Genomic DNA, 17,280 nt, shown 5'->3' with positions numbered 1-17,280 from the left:
AGTTAATCCAAGATGACTGCACATGCAGCAAGAGGAATTCCTATACAGCCATAAGCCTCAGCCTTCCTGGCAAGCCTTTCCCCCAGGTCTGAAAGTATAGCACAGTCTGTAATGGTTTCTCTGCTGAGCCGGTAACAGTTGCAGCCACAAACGATGTTAGGAGCTGCTACGGACGGCGGAATTAAAAAAAAAAAAAAAAAAAAAAATCTGCTCCATACCTGGGAGCTTATTGACTCTCCTGTGGAGCTGCAGGATGTAAGCTGACGACGAACAGAAACATTTTTGGAAACCTCACAGCGTGCCCCTAACATCAGGTGTAACACCCCACACCTCACCCAAAATTCCAGCCCAGGGAGATGCACTGGCAGCCCGCCGCGCCGGAAGCCTGCGGCAGATTCACAGCCGACACCGGGATCACCGGCTACTGCAAGACAAAAAAGAGCCCCCACGTACCCCAAGGCGTGTCCTTAAACCTCTCTCCAGCTCTGCTGCATGTGAAGGATGAATCCCAACCCTGACCCGAAGGACCTGGGGATAAGTCTGCTTTTAAAAGTAGTTTATTTGGATTTTCCACATCCTTTAATGAATCGCAAATATATTAACAGAAAAGACTTTTTTTTTTCCCCTAAGACTGTACAATTTTTGAAATAAAAAGTCAGGAAAAGCAAAAAAAAAAAAAAAAAGGAAAAAGACAAATTACATTGTTTCAATGCAAATAGTACACACCACACCCACACGTTGCATTTTTCCATAGTTTTGTTGTAAGAAAATGAGAGTTCCCTAATTCTTTTCAGTGAACGCACTTGCTCTAACCTGGCTGCCAGAGTGCCTTCATGCTCGCTGTCCTTCTCCCTGTTCCTCTTCAAAGAAAGCAAAATTTTATTGATTAAATACTTAATTTTGTGTATCTATTTAGGAGGTAAAATAGCAGCATGGTCTAAACGTTACTTGAGATTCCTGGGAAACAAGAAAAATCACTTTAAGTTATGATGTACATATAAAGCGAGGGACAGTTGTAAGTATTAAATCTTCCAGGTAGCATGAATATTCTTTTGAGGGCCCAGCTGAATTAAGAGCTCTTTCCAGAATGTTGAAAATTTTACTACAATTGCTCACAGTTTTTAGAGAACAAAACAAAAGGGAAAAAGCAACCGCATTTCCTAAATCTCTAGTCCCCATCTTCCCATTTGTTATGGAAAAATCTTGAGAGCAGCACCTGCTTATTCCAGCTTTTTGCTTAGAAAATGCGTTGGGAACAAAAAAGAAGCCAATTAACAGATTAATCGGTGGCATTCACACGAGTGCTGCCTCCAGACCTTACGCTGAGGTGCTGCCTAGAAACTCCTCCTTGCGGGGGATGCGCTGGGAAGCTGCAAACACGCTCTGGGGCTGGATGGGAAAAGCGCGCCGGGACAGGCACGGGAAACTCCAGAGCAGCGTGCGCGAGCTCTGCCCTGGCTGCGGATCAGCTCTCGGGAAATCCGAACCCTGTGTCTTCCTCGGGGAGGACTCGTCAGGAAGGGGAATCGCCCCCAGAGCATCTATCGCTGCAAAAAGCGGTGCGAGAGTCAGTATGCTCAAGGCAGCTGAAACAAGTCATGATTTTCCAGACAATTCATCAACCTTCCAGACGCAAGCTGATCAGAAGTAGGTGGCAGAGGCACAAAGCTTCTTTAATATATTATCATTCCTCAGATTTTAGAAATTCCTTTTCACGCTATTAGGGAAGTTTAAGCCTATTTTTCACTGCTTATCCTCCTACTTAAAAGAACAATAAAAATTTTTTGCTCAGCACTTGAGGATTATTTTTCAAATGATAAAGGTATCTGTGTAGCTCTTGACCAGAGAGGAGCTGTGACAGAAGACGTGCCTGGTGCAAGGCAAGGACAGAATTAAAAAAATGGAAGTTCTAAAAGTAACTAAGAGAGCCCTAAAACCCAATACATTAAAAAAAAAAATTAAGACTGATCACAACAAATATGTTGCTATGAAATTTATATCATTCCCAATTTATTATGCATCAATTGCTCTTTAAAACTGTTTATATCATACACTTTCTTTATCATCACTGCATAAAGGGCACCAACTGTTGCTGCAGAATGCTACAGAGAATGATCATTTTGGACTCATTAACGTGGCGCAGCTTTCTTCTCACAGAAGCAGCCTCTTGTAGAAGAGGAAAGTGTTCCTAGAGTGAGAATCTTAAAGAACAGCTTAAAAAAGAAAGAGACAGATAATTGCACATTTTTGCATCCTGCTTAGACCACAAATTACAAAACAGTCTTAAAAATTACACTAATCTTAGACAATTATTTGATGTGTTTGACTAAGGTTGCGATTGTGTTAAGGCTTCCACGGTCTTCCCAGTCTATCTGCTTAGAAACACGCAGTCACTCTGGATTAAGGGTTTGATGTTGTCATGTTACAGTTGTATCTACATTTCTCTCTTGATTTTGTCCTTTAGTAATTTTTATTCTTAAAGGGGAAGAAAAAGTCACAGGGTATACAAAAAAAAATGAAGCAAGGTGGTGCTGACTTGTTTCTTTGAAGTACAAAGTAAACACTGACCTTTCAGAGACTAGGTGAATAAATTAATTCCTGGTTGGAACATGAAAGCATTTCATGAAAGCTTTGATTCTGCAACGCGCTTCTCCTGCTACGTTTCCACTCCTGCAATTTTGCACTCTAAGTAGGGACACCGGGTATTTTATGTAGTCTGACACACTCCCAGTCCTGAGCACGTGCATCGTGTTTGTTCACTGGAGACACTGCAGCTTTAAGGTCATTTACATTCCCTGGCATTTAAGTTACACTACAATATGCAAACGTCTTTAACAGCCTGCATTTGTCAACACTGTCCTTGAAGAACTTGGAAATGAGGTTCAGCACTCTGCTTACCAAGAAAGAACCAAGCTAAGACACATTTCTGGAAAAAGAACAAGACACTGCTTCATTAGTACTATCCCCACATCTACTGGCTTCGTTACAGCAAACCACAAGTCTTTCTTCCATGATATTTTTCCAGCGAAGGGGAGTCCAAAAATAGCATTTCCTCCTCAGTCACTTTCATAAATGTGTAAGAGCCAACTAAGTCAGACTCAGTAGCAGCTGAATATTGCACTGCCATTAACTCTGTGTACAGTTTAAGTCTGAGTGGTGTACTCATGGTGTCAGTGGAGAATAATGACAATGCTGGCTCAGTGATGTGAAGACCCAGGATGTGAAGGAAGGGGAGAACACAACAGGACCAGTCACACGCTCAAGCTCAGATACTGGCTTTTGGAGGTTAAAATTCATCACTTTCCACTGCGTGGAGCTGTGTGTCATCTGCATCCGTCATGCTGCTCTCTTGGGATTCGTCTGTGCCAACTTGAAAGAAAAAGAAACACAGAGTAGTCAAACGCTACTGGGCTGCTTCACTGCAGAGACTGCCCCCCAATCAATGCCAGCTCGTCGAAAGCCCAGCAGCAATAGATTTGGGCTTCCTCTCAAAATGCTTTAAAGCCATATGGGCTTTCCCTTTTTCCTTCTAACACACTAACCCCTGCCAGCTTCATGAAGCCTAAATAAACGCATTTTAGAAAGGAACTAACATGAAGTATGTATTAATAAAACATGCTGCCTTAGCCAGCTTCTGTTCAAAATGTGAAATCTCTGACACCTAGTTAGGTAAGTATTGCTATGAAGGGTTTCAAAATTGCCTTAAAAGCAATTTAAGCTTCCCACTCCTTCAGAACGTACGAGCTGCCTGAAATACTCACACTAATTACCCACTGCATTAGTGCATTGTGACCGCTTCATTTATAACCAAATAATATTAAATTAGTAGCATTAGGCAGCCTCTGCTTGCTCCCTGCTTCCGTGACAAAGAAGATTGCATAAGATATGTGGCAAGAGAACTGCTTTGAGTAAATGCATACAGATGTTTCCGATGCAGAGGAACTACTCTACTCACTCAGCTCAGCTGATGGCTAGCCTGGAGCTTTCAGAAAAACTCAATTCCTACTGCTATTTGAATAAAGACAGCAGGCTGTGCACAGGAGACAAGATAAATGTGTACGTACTGAGAGGCTACCCCCTAAATATTTAACTTCTGTACTTCTTAAAATTAGAACAAAAATAAGTATCTAATGATGGTTGTTCTTCACACACAGGAACGTGACTTGAGTCTGCTCTCCATAGTACAATTTAGCACAGTAATTGTAAATTCCCAAATACCTAAGTTGTTTCACAGATGCCTTTTATTGATTTAATGCAAACACTTTACAGGGTACTGTACAATGGGCACAGCCAGCCCCATGCTAGGCAATTTAATCCACAAAATGGCTTACACTAGCCAATGTATTAAAAACAATTCCTCCTTGCCCCCAGTACGACCTTAATTTACTTTAACTAAGAATTATTCAGCCGAGACTGTGAAACTCTTCTACATTTTATCTGCAGAGCCAAGGACACTGAATTGCTCACACACAGCTTCACACTGTTTTATTTTGGTTACGTTTATTGGACAGGTGAAGTTGTTGGGTTTGTGAGTTGGGGTTTTTTTTTTTTCTATTGCTTAGATGTTGCTCAGCAGTTCAAGTACTTTGTCTCCATCTTCTGGTCAGAAACATGCTCATCCCCCAGTGAGCCAGTGTCCTAAGTTAGTCCAACTATAATAGCAGGGAGAGAAACTCTTGATACTTCAGGAAATGCAGTGCAAGATAAGTTTCCAGTATTAAAGAGCACGCTGTACACAGGATCAATAAAAATCAACATGATACATAGCAGGAAAGTGTGATAACTTTTTCAGTTGAAGATTTAGAAGTGTAGAGCATAGCATACATCTATTAGTAAGAATTCAAAACCTGCTGTATTTTCTTCCTTGGAGAAAAAGAATTAAACTGCTTATTAGCATTTATTTTCTATCACTATTTCAATCTGCAAAGAGGTCAGTATTTATGACTGTCCATGCTTCACAGAGCTACCCATGCTTCATGGAATTTTAGCTCATAATAAAGAGTTAGAGAGAAAAGAAACCTGGGCCGTTCCTTTTTGTGGATTATTCCCAAATAGTGTAATGGAAATGTTTTATTTTCTCTTGATTCAAATGAAACTTTTGTGTCAAAAGCTACCTTTTATGTTTAGCAAACCAAATATCTTTACCCAACAGCCAGTTTGCTTAACTTTTGACAAAGCCTCTACAGACAATTTCAGTTGCCATTCAGTTACCTTGAAATGATTTGATGCTTCTATGAGGGAAGACTTGTGGCCCTGGGAACATCTTGCTCTCCCAGGGTACTGGAAGCCAACCATGATTTGTATGGATTTACAGGAGTCATTATCTCTGTCCTACTCCATCTACAGATTCTAAAGAAATGTCACAATCCTTTATTTCATGCATACTGTAGGAAGCATGAATGAATTCTTCTAAATTAAGAGCCTCTTGAGTTCTTACTTGCCGAGCAGCGAGGTTGAGCAGTGTGTTTCACTTATTAAACCTGGGATTCTTCCTACCACCTAAGTGCAAATACCTCCTTGAATGACAAAGGCCTGAAAATACAAACCTGATTCATAAGGGTAACATTCACTGATTTGCTCTTCTTGAGTTATTGGTTCCTCGTCATCTGGAAGGTAGCGTTTATCAATGGCCTCTTTAATCTGGTTATTGGCTCCTTTGGGATCCAAGTCCATTGCCCATGAGAAATTCATTAGGGCCAAATGTGTTTGACCCAGTTTTTTATAAACCTAAAATAAAAGCATAAAATGCTACATTTACATGAAGTTGCTACTTGAATGTTTGGACAACAAACATACCAAGCCACATTTAACTGATATTTTATGCAAAGCAACAGAGGGTAGATACAAAAAATTTGAGTCCCAAGGGAAACAGCCAATGTGTAGAAAGAGTGAGCAAGTGTTTCTATTTAAAACTCCAACTAAACTAGCAGCTGACAGATTCAAAAACAAAAGGAGGTGGATCTTCAGATATAAGTTTAAGCTTTGGAACTATGCAGCTGGGGGGTGTAGAAGCTATTAGTGTACATGTTTTGTTTTGTCTTACCCTCTCACCACCCTTTCAATATCTTGAGTCATTGTTACCCCAAGTCTACTTGTGGCTCAGGAAAAGCCCAAAGTCTCAGACTTCTAATGTCAGAGACCCAGAGAATAGTTCGGGGTAGTATCGCCACATGCACAGAGTCTTATACTCTTCCCTACAGCGCTCACACTGAGGACCAAAGGCAGGATACATGGTTAGATTTTTCTATCTGGCTCAGTATGGCCATTCTTACATCTTCAAGTGGCATTTTAATTGTCATTGGCAGGTGGAGAAAACAACGGGACAGTAAGTGCCACCTAGCTTCTCCTGCTAAACTGAAAGACATTTTCAAGACAAAACTGCACAGCAGAATCCAGCCCATATTTTACCTTCTTTGTCACCGTAACTTGCACCAAAGCTTTCCTTATCATTAAGGACAGATAACCAAGTAATTTATCTGTGTTAAGCATTTAAACAGTGAAAGTACTTCAGTTTGTCAAGACTTGGCAACTCCAATGTCCAATTTACGGGTCCAGCTACTCCTGGACAAATACCAATCAACAAATTTCAGCACAAATCCTTCTACCTCTCTCCAGTTCCAAAAAAAAAAAAAAAGAAATCTTGCTGATTAAGAGTTATCCAGGACTGTGCTAGAGGCAAGTTGGTCTTGTTGCTTCCTATTGAACAGACACCCCACAGAAGAAAACTGCGAAACTTAAAACATCAGCAGAGACGATGGTGAGGAAGGAGGTTTCTGTTCCTAGATTACTTCTCTCTGGCATTAAAACACAAAGAAGGTTGGAGCGTGAACACAGCTGACAAACCAGTAAGATCTTTCCTTGTGCTAGCCTACTCCTACTAGGCTCACTAAAGACTCTTCTTTCTTTCAAACTGATAACCAACCTCCTACAACTCTTCCGAGGAGACTGTCAGCCGAGGAGGACTTTGAGGCTATTGGCAGAGACTTAGGAGTATTCTACAATTACTCCTTGTTCAGCATTTCTGATACAACACATTAGAATGTGATTCAACGTCTTAATAGCTACACACGCAAAAAACCAACACTGCTGACTGATGGATGGACAATCCCTCAAAATCTTGAGGATTTCTATCGATCACACATTATTGCTATTGTATTGAGTCAAGTCTTGAAAGAGTTCCATTTTTAGGCAAAGATATGTCTGTGTGCGTAACCACTGTATCTCTTTGCAGTGAAGTATCTTTATCAGGACCAATTTCTTGCTTTTTGAAATTAATTATCTTTCAAGTTAACAGTGTTGAAATCAAAGCAGGCAAAGAACACCACCAGCTTGGGTTATTTTTTCTTGGTTTGTTTTAGAGAGCTGAAGGCTGCTCCAGTAATAACTGTCTTTGCATTTAAAAGCTGATACATAATAAGACAGTGAGCAGTAAGCCTTATTTAAAGCTTTGGGAATTTTTAGAAAACTGCTCCAAATGGAAGCAGCTTGGTTACAGGCATCAAATTTTCTCATTAGGCGTACATTTCTGCAACAAAAGAAACCAAAGGACTTACGATCACAGTTAAGTTTTACCTACCTTTCCTATTAAAAAGTAAACAAGAGACTCTTTGGGAACAATCTGTTTCAGTTCTTCAAGTTCTTGTAAAGCAGACTGAAAAGGAAGAAAAAAAAGAGCTTAGTAAGTACAAGCTAGCAGTCTGCAACCAAGTTACAGCATCACTAAACTGTGATTTAGCTCTAATGTGAAACAAAAATAATTCTGGCATTTATATACAGTATATTCCATCAAGAACAATAGTACAATCTCATGAGACGCAGATAAAATTCCTTTTACATTAGTTTCTCATTTAAAGATTGCAGCATATTATAGCCCCGTTATTACAGAAACAGAGCCAGTTTATTGGGCTTTGGTCTCCTACAACACATCTAACAGCTCTGACATCATATGCCCCCGTCACCCCCAACAAGGCATAGTAGGGTTGAAGACAAGAAGCTGACAGTGTATCTCCAGTGAGCGCTTCCTTTAGTACACTGAGCTTCTGAAAAAGAATATTGATGTTTTGTGCTGAACATACTGCTCTCAACACAGCTTTTGAAAGGTTCTGGTTTTAGATATGTACCTGTGGATTCTTACAAGTGATGACTGTGTTTATATTAGGCATTTGAAGTCCAAAATATTTAGTGAAACTTCTCATGTACTTCTAAACTAATTGTTGACACTGAGACAATTTATCCTGCTGTGACAGTAACCTGGCATTATTAAGAAATCCTACCTAAAACATTTAGTCTGCAGTTAGGAATAAACATTGTTTTTAGTTACAAAGAGTTCCACTCAAGCCTCTAGAACTTATTCATGTGAAGACAATCTCAAGTCAGGGCTTGCTATGTAAATGGAAGGGTAAGCATGCATTTGTTTACCTAACACTAGCCAAATTTATCACACTATCAAAATGCTCTTAGTACTGGTGTTAAAAATGTAATGAAATGTTTTGGGTTTTTTTTATGTAGTTTATGTGACCAGCATAACTTTAGTCTTACGAGTCTCAGCCTGCTAAAGAAAAAAAAGAAAGTTTTATTTTTGTCCAAATGTTTTATTTCTTAAAACTTCACCATGGTCAACAAGTTCCTTTACTCGCACAAGGGCAATAAGGTCATGAAGTATTACATTTACTTTTTTTCCCCTTGAGCTTATCCTCTGCTTTTAAATTTTAAAACAATCCACAAATGGGCACTTCGTTAAGTCTTTAATACATTTTATATTTAATTGGTTCAGTTATAAATTTTCAAAAAAAGTTCTAAGTAAAGTTTTCCCTTTACATGTGCACACACATTTCTGAAGCAAGGTTTGAAAAACCAGACTGCAGCTTGTCTTCTGTACCAAAAAAAAAAAAAAAAACCAGTCCAGAGGACAAGAGTCACTGGAAAGACAGAGTGTGGGAAGATCTTTCCTCATTCTAAACAGGGTACAGGTCAGCAGGGGATCAGACCAAGATTGCTTAGCTTATTTTTCATTCAATAACACAGCCTTTGAAATAGTGGTTCTTATCGCTGTAATTGGTTATGGGGCAGTTTGCTGAGCCTTTTTTAGTTATTTAGTATAAACTCGTGATAATACAGCTACATCTCAGTGACAGCTGCAATAATTTCCCCTTCTTCCTTCTTCCAGGGTCAGATTAAAATCATAATAATTAAAAAAACCCTATCACCTGTTGGCCCCAGATTTTATAACAAAAAATTTAACAGAGTTCCCTTGGCAAAGATGGCACTTGCCAAAGCAAATGCTTCATGTTAGCCTCTACAAGATAGGCCAACGTCCCAGGCTCCTCCTGCAAGCCCTGATGCTACCCAGTGTTAATCTGTAAACATTTAGCTTCCAGTGCATCCCCATTCCTAGGTACAGCAATTTAAAGATAACTTAAGGTTGTCTACATATACCAAATCTTACCTTGTATTTTTCATTTGCAAATAATACAGAAGCTCTATGGAATTTGCATAGTGGGTTCTTGGGATCAATGTTAATAGCTTTGTTTAAAGTATCCAAAGCCTTTTCAGATTTTTTCAGTGCATGCTGGACCTATTACAGAAAGGGAGAACAATTTTAAAAGGGAAAACAACAGCTCATCTGCCAGACAAGTATAAATCTATTTGACTACATTTACTTACAATCTGTTCCTTTAAAAAAATATTTGTCCAATTCTAGACCAAGTCTTAACAAGCTTTATTACAAGAAGAAAACTTCACCTTGCCCCATCTCCACCTCAAAATGTTGTCCCCACCCAATAGCTGACAGAAATCATTTATCCTTTGGCCAGGAGCGAACACAATGCTTTTCTCAGTATATAAATGAGAAGAAGCCACTCTCCCTGTAGAATTTGACACAGCTTTGCTGCCACTTAGAAGGCAAATACATGCAAGCAGGTAACCATCCACCACACTTAGACAGCCTTGAGTGACCATCACAAATATCTGAGAACTGCTTCCCAACTTCATAAGCAAGCACTTGCTAGAGCAAGGCTACTGTTTTCTAAGGACCACAGTGGCAGATGGATAAATGACCAACTTTTCAAATATCCCTGTACATTTAATTGAACAGATGCTGGCTGAAGTAGCTGCCTGCTACTTAAACTTCACTTGGCATAAAGTGGCCTAAGAAAGAATTTGTCACATGTACAAGTGGCTGGAATGAGGGCAATGTGGACATGCAGCCAAGACAAAGATATTGCACTCTGAAAGGTGAGACAGGTGCCTTAGCATTTACAGAACTGGAAGTGCTGGTCTGAGTGCATGCAACAGCAATTAAAAAAACCACTTAAGTTCTTATCTATTAAGTGTAAAAAAATCCCTACATTCCGTTCACATTAATATCTGCACACAGACTTGATTTCATATCACTGCTATTTTGGCTAACTCAAACATGACTTGATAGTATAATTTCATTACTGGCTAAAAGTAGTTGGGAAAGAGAGGAGGGATTCTTTTCTGACACATTAATCCTGTGGTTATTCATTCATACGGCACTTAAGATCCCTCCAGCAGGTACTCCGAATTTGTTTGGGCTTTTTTGCTAAAAACATTCAGAATGACTTTGCTGCTGCAAGCAAAGTACAGAAGCAGATAAAAACACAACAAGGATAAAGTTAAGTGCAATCTACTTACTACTCCGATGTGACACAGTAAGACTGAGCTCTGAGGATTGATATCGAGTGCTTTCTGGAAATGCATTTCTGCTAGACTGAATTTTTCCTGTTTGTAATAAATCATTCCCAACCCATACCTGCAAGCAGAAAAACAATTCTATTAAGTAAGACTGTATTCTAATCAAATTACCGTTTGTGTGAATGCCAGTGAATATGACCTGGCAAAAAATGGTCTATAGACTTGCCAACCCCATCCAGGGTGGCAAATGATTTCTTGTGGGGTAAAAAAAAGGCTTTGTCTAAAATTACATTCTTTTAATCAATTCTTCAAACTAACCAATTGATATCTGATACACAGGAAGACTGGCTAAACAGCTACAAAGTAAGAAGCATAGAAAACTTTCTCAAGACTAAGTGACTTACACTAGCAGATCTAACTTGTAGTGCTTTATATATGTTTTCCCCCCACAGAAAGAGTTGTAAGAAACTAACTGTATCCTAAGGTAGAAAGGGGCAGATCTCTCATCTCTCCGACTGCAAGTGAAGAACAATCAACTAGATGCATGAGGAGTGCTGCACAGAAGAACAAAATAACTGGGGTAATACAGCCAAGAAGGTATGTGGAAACCAAAAAAGCTTCAGTTTTCACCCTTCTCATGGAAGGAACTGTTTAACAAACAGATGAGGCCTGCATCTTCTGCAGAAGAGTGGTAGGGAAACGGTAGCCCTGGCAGCATCTAGAAGATATTTCTCCAAAAGGAGGTCTGTATCACATGCAATAGGAGGGGGATGAAGCAAAACTTACCATGCATTATAGTGCCTAGGGTTGACTCTGATTGCATTTCTAAAACAAGCTAATGCTTTGTCTAGTTCTTCTGTTAACACAAATTCATGCCCCAACAGGGTGTAGGCATAAGCATAGTTTGGATCAACTTGAATGGCTCTCTGGAAGAACTTGATTGCAATGTCATGCTCTCGTTGCAAGCTGAAACAGTTTCCTGCAGCACACCATGCCTAGTAAAGACAGCATTGCAAAATTAGCACACTTTTTACAACTCAGCGTGACTAAGTTTGACCCCAACAGATTTTTCCACACTGCTTTACATAACTACCTATAACTTCCTCCTAGATAAAAAAAGTAACAATAGTAATAAATCAACAGTTAGTTAAGCCTCATTCCTGAGAGGCAGATAGGCCTAAATACATCTTATAGCTAGACAAGCTGAAATACAGTAACCAAGAATCTAAGGACACACCAACAAGTTTGTGCCAGTTACATACTTCAATGACTAACAACTAAAGCTCTTGAAGCTGTTGAAAAGGCTAGAAATAAGACATCTCAGATATTTAAGAATACGAAGGGGGAGATAGTACATTCACTTTCACTCCTCAGCTCCCTCCAGCTGACAAATCTGGAAATCGGCAAAGCAACAATTTTAGCAGCAACCTCCTCTTTCCCTCCTGCTCAGCAACCAGCATTGAGATAGTAAAGCATCACCGCCCAGGGTCCCCAGCTTTCCCAAACTGTTAGCATTACTGCCAAATTGCATAACTGTTCTCCACTCCTTGTATTAGAATCTGTACTAGAATCTCCAGACTATCTTACTACAACTACCAACTGCTTCATTGGTTTTGATTTTCCCATTATTAGACACGCTAACGAGACAACCTGTACAGGATTCTCTCATCCAACAAAAACATCCCAATATAATCTATAGCTTTCTCAACTCTGTCAAGAACACGTTTATAAATGCACACATCTATTACTTTTACTGTGGCACCTACTCAAAAGATGCCTGGCTTTTTGGGTATCAGGACTTTATACTACCACACACACAGCAGTTTAATGGTCTTTGGCATAAAAATGTGCAACATTATGTTTGAGAATAAAAACTACAGCAAATAGGTTTTAAGTGCCAGTGAATTAACTACAGCAATTAAAAGGTGGTACAGGAAAAAGATACTCCTTATCTTCACATACTGGCAGCAGTAGGAGTGACTAACCCATGATCTTCCTGGATGAATGGTGCCAATGCAAATTTAAATAACCTTTAACAGATAAAAGGTTTCAACCTGTTCCATGTAAGCTGATATTCTAATTCTAAGAAGCCATTTCAAGCATCATCAGTTCAACAGGCAATCCTGCCACCTCCCTCTCCAGTTTTGCCATGCAGTTCTCACAGGAGAACCCACGTGAACTAGACTAGAGTTCAGAGCTTTGTTCCGAATAATTGATTTCACCACATACAGTTACCGTCTTCTCATTCAACACCACAGCATTTTATACCTCTGGTGAGTTTTTATCCATGTCCGTCAAATCCTTTGAAAGAACCGAAAGAGCAACATCTTTCTGCAGATGCCACAGTGTAGTCGAATAGATCTCCATGCCTTCTACTCTGTAGTTTTCAATCCTCCTTACTTCTGAAAATATTCTCTCAGCCTAAGAACAGAAATTAAAGCTTAAAACAAAACTCTACCCACCAAAGCAGAGCACACAAGTCAAGGTCAGAAGCCTTGGATGTCCAGAGCGCATCCTCTTTGCTTTGTACTACGCAGAGTTACAAGTCCTGTAACTTCCCCTTCAAGCAAAGCAAGCGACTATACCCCAATATAGTTACGGCAAGCAGAAATGCAGCAAGCCCTCCCTACTGCTGACTAGGATTACATTATTGTTTCTATCACAGCACACAAGCAAGGCAAAAAAGTTTTTTCTGCAAAATCAGAAAAAGCGCAACATACTTTTACGGGCCAGTTACGATTATTAGCCATTCTAACAGATGACAGGTATCGCATTCATTCCAGTGCTACATCCCTCCAAACATTGTGCATAACAATTACAGGGCAAAAGGCAACATGACAATCACTGCAGTAAACACGGCTGACACAGGGATGAGGGCATACATAAGCATGCGACAACACATATGTGCTTTACTTTCATTTGTGACAGCTACGCTTCCTATGAACAGTTGACTAATGAAGTCTTTCTAACATAGATATCTATTTCATAAACTTGAGTTCCAGGTTACACCACTCAAAGCAGCAACAAGGGAAAAAGGCTAGCTTTAGGAAATCTTTAAGCTCTGTACCCTCAGTTTTCAAAATGAACTGTTAAGTAGTACATTTCTCATCAGACTACGTGTACAGTTTAAAAAACACTTCTGAAACCTACCGCATTTGTCTCCTGTGCTCAATCTGTCAAAAAGTGTTTTAAAAAACTTCTGAGAAAACAGGCACATCAGCTATTAGGACAATAGCGACAAGGAGAGTTGAACTGATGGATTACCCTTAACCACTCGCTTCTGTTTCAGAAATGGTCTGAGATCACCTCAGCTGTGCCAATGCTGTAATTTCTGAGGCTGCAAAGGAAACTAGGTCATTGATGTGATCTCCATTAACTAAAAAAAGGGTGAGAATTGTTTCGATGATCTAATTTACAACATTGCAGTACAAACAATTACATCAGCACAGCTGTGGGTGAAGACAGGGCGAGGCAAGGAGACCCCCCCAATGGCTGGATGCAAGAGGAAATAACGTTAGAAGAAATCTAAAGTGTAACTCTTCAGGAAAGCTCAATGACTACTGGCTGCTGCAGATTCAAGACCTAAATCCATTCCGGGTATAACTTTTATGTTTATACAATTATCTTAACTGTCAACTTCCCCATAGCTTTTGCAGGAAGCCTGCAGGTTTTTTGCAAAGCTATGCAAAACAAAAGTGAAAAGAGTAAGAACCGAACCACACAGTTCCTACCTGCATATATTCTGCAAGTTCGAAGTAAGCTCTCCCAATTTGGCATAGCACCCAGCCAGTGTTGTAGTGGTGGGATGGTAAATGGCTTAAAATATTTATCGCTTCTTTGCAGTTGTATGAACACAAGGCTAAATAACCTTTCCCCATATCACGGAGAAGGCTCATCAAACCTTCTAGGAGAAAAATACAATAAATAAAAGTGGAAAGAAAAAAAAGACAGCTGAGACTTATTTACTTGAAACTGCTAATCCCATAAGCTCTTCATTGTGGCAGGCACTGCTCCCGAATTTGCTTATGAACATCTTTTGGGAGTTCCCAAACACAGGCCTATGCACTCTTAATTTAGGCACAATATTCTAAACATCAACCTTTGTAATGGAAGTCAGATAGTAACAACTTCTTAAACCAGCAACAGAACACTCAGGAACAGAGAAACCCTGAAGTTTGCGGCAACTGGAGTTCTGCATTTACAACAGCTATTCAAACATTTTGTTAGGTCTGAACACAGTTTCCACATGTCTGGTATCCATGGATACCTCTTCTTGCTGCCTGGAAACATTATCGAGCCAAAAGAGAGGTATTCAGCAGTTTGTCTAGGATTTTCTGACAATCTGAATAAAGACTTGTTTTTAAACAAATGGGAAATAGGAAGGGAGAACAGACGACAAGCTCGATTTTGAGGGAAGATGATTGGGTTCCTCATAGCTCCTTTGAATCAGTTTCTGAGGATCTCGCCTGAAAATATTTTAACCATTAATAATAAGGATTAAGCCTGCAAGATATATCTGCTTACAACTAGCCACTTTTTACTACTTCTTCACATGTTCTCTGTGAGTTAACTAGAAGATACTGAATTCAATGTCTTTATAATTATACAAAGGTGATAGCTGCAGGCTAACTGAAACAAGAAAGAAACCAACACTGGAACAAAACATTTTTTTCATTCAACCTTAAAATACAGATATAATGAAGTTTTACTTCACTACAGTCCAACAGCATTCAAACAGACCTGCTGCTGCCTTCTGTAGTGTAAAAGCCTGGATCTGTGGTGCCACACTGGAAATTTTCCCTTCTGAAATGATGGAAGAGTCCAGTTTGGTAATTTCCAAACTGTCATTTAAGTTTGGTTGAGTTATTCCTCCCTTATTTGTTTTACTTTTTGTTTTTCTGTTTGGAATCTTAGGTGGAAACTTCATTTTTAATTTTTTGCTATTTTCCTGCAAGTAAGAAGAATAAGAGTTAGAGAGAGAGATATATATTATTTTACATTCAGGTAACTAAACATGAAAGCAAATTGTGTAAAAATATATTTATGCCTCTTTGCAGCCTTAACAACGATGCCCAGCCATTTGACTTCTAAACTTAATCACACAGACACTCGGTACCTTCACTGAATATGTTTACTGGTTCTCTTTTAAACAGCAAATGTTCACATTGCCTAACTACAGTCCATGAGTATTTGCACTTTGGTGTTCTGCTCCACTGCTTGGAGAGCAGAAAACTGGAACATAACTTTGTTTTCACACACAAGAAATGAATTCTTCAAATACACGTGAACACAACCACCTCTTTATCAAATAACAGCTAGTGGCATCACTGCACTTGTCAACCCAGCGTCTTCTTTTTTTTTGTTTATGATACTCTTCTTCCCACTATTTTAGTTGAGCACTTGAGAGCTGAAAAAATAACCTATTATGGCATCATGACATGTTTTGTCCAGCCAGGTATTTCGTAAGTTCTGCTCATTATAGAACCTGTTCTTAAGCTGTCAGAATTGCTACACATATAGGGAAATCATTAGTCAGTACAGCGGCACAGGCAAGAAACCCACAAGTTTGTAAAACACATGAAGTTTGTTACCTTTGTTGTAGAGCTATCACTGGTAAATAGGCGAGAGCTTCTTCGAGGCAGTGCGTTTGGTGGAGCAGCAATTGTTGGGCTCAATACCTGAGGTGTTGTACTGAAAAAAACCAGCACATTAAAATCTAAAGTTATGCACTCCATTTTTAATAAAACCAGCTTTTATCTTTGTTTTGAACAAGTACTATAGCACAGATATTCCCATTGCAAGGGAGAAGAAAAAATAAATCTACCTGTTGCATGTTAAGAACATGAGCAGAATTTCCTTCCAGTTACTTTTTCATTTATTGATGAAACGGTCTAACTGCAAAGGAGATTTAAAACAAACAGACCAACCACTACGCACGAGCTTCTTTCTTACCCATTGAAGTTATTTTACCTAACAAAAAAATACACTTCTTCCTGATCCAAAAAGGAATTCTGCAGGAACACCCACACAGGTTGGGCAAATAAAGCACCAAATTCCTTCAAGAAAGGAGATGCAAAAGATAGCATCAAGATGATTTTTTGTTGTTGTTATTTTCCCCTACCTTGTCTGTGGGCCAGAGCTCTGTGTTTGTGCAACAAGAATTGGAGTGACTTCCCGGCTATTTCCGCTCTGTGAGAAGACAGATTTTGTTCCAGCTTGGCTTATCCTGCTGACAGTCTGCATAACACAAAGTTTCTACAGGTTTGTTATTATGTCACTAAAAAATCTCAATCTCTGCTATATCACACCAAATCCATTCTGCCTATCAAATATTGCACAAAGGAGGATTAAGTATGGGATAAATATAGATTATTTCAATAAAAAGTGAGGGTCCCCCTCCAAGGAGCACCCATCAAAAAAGCATTTTTTCTCTTCCTACCTGTTAAAATGCCAATAACAGAGTTTACCAACTTCATGCACTTTATTTGAAAGATATAAAACCTCCATCTAGTGGCAAGACTATATGTTAAGATGTTAGTGCAAGAATAAAAGGGAATGAAAAAGATGTCATATTTAAAACTTCCTTCTCCACAGAAAGTTGTACCAAAAAACACAACCATGGAG

General features: G+C 39.3%; 1 protein-coding gene across 5 annotated transcripts in view; it reads right to left on the bottom strand.

Moving 5' to 3' along the window:
• Nucleotides 1-3,286: 3,286 nt before the first annotated feature.
• CDC27 (cell division cycle 27) overlaps nucleotides 3,287-17,280 on the bottom strand; it is a gene marked incomplete at both ends in the record, with an annotated part of 31,888 nt that continues 17,894 nt past the window's right edge. Inside the window, 11 exons of one of the 5 annotated variants that reach the window (XM_082010599.1) lie at nucleotides 3,287-3,369; nucleotides 5,571-5,727; nucleotides 7,577-7,651; nucleotides 9,446-9,574; nucleotides 10,657-10,774; nucleotides 11,443-11,651; nucleotides 12,925-13,077; nucleotides 14,388-14,560; nucleotides 15,397-15,604; nucleotides 16,248-16,347; nucleotides 16,778-16,911. In XM_082010599.1, coding sequence (XP_081866725.1) covers nucleotides 3,287-3,369; nucleotides 5,571-5,727; nucleotides 7,577-7,651; nucleotides 9,446-9,574; nucleotides 10,657-10,774; nucleotides 11,443-11,651; nucleotides 12,925-13,077; nucleotides 14,388-14,560; nucleotides 15,397-15,604; nucleotides 16,248-16,347; nucleotides 16,778-16,911 — 1,539 coding nt within the window. Of the gene's footprint in view, nucleotides 3,370-5,329; nucleotides 5,728-7,572; nucleotides 7,652-9,445; nucleotides 9,575-10,656; nucleotides 10,775-11,442; nucleotides 11,652-12,924; nucleotides 13,078-14,387; nucleotides 14,561-15,396; nucleotides 15,605-16,247; nucleotides 16,348-16,777; nucleotides 16,912-17,280 lie in introns of those variants that run through there. The other 4 variants (XM_082010600.1, XM_082010601.1, XM_082010602.1 and 1 more) reach the window with 4 other exon arrangements.

Source organism: Phaethon aethereus, assembly GCF_964289735.1.
Source record: "Phaethon aethereus genome assembly, chromosome: 25".
In the NCBI taxonomy this organism is placed as follows: domain Eukaryota; kingdom Metazoa; phylum Chordata; class Aves; order Phaethontiformes; family Phaethontidae; genus Phaethon; species Phaethon aethereus.
The sequence above is the reverse complement of the archived record's forward strand: the minus strand, read 5'-3'. Positions and strand labels throughout refer to the sequence as shown.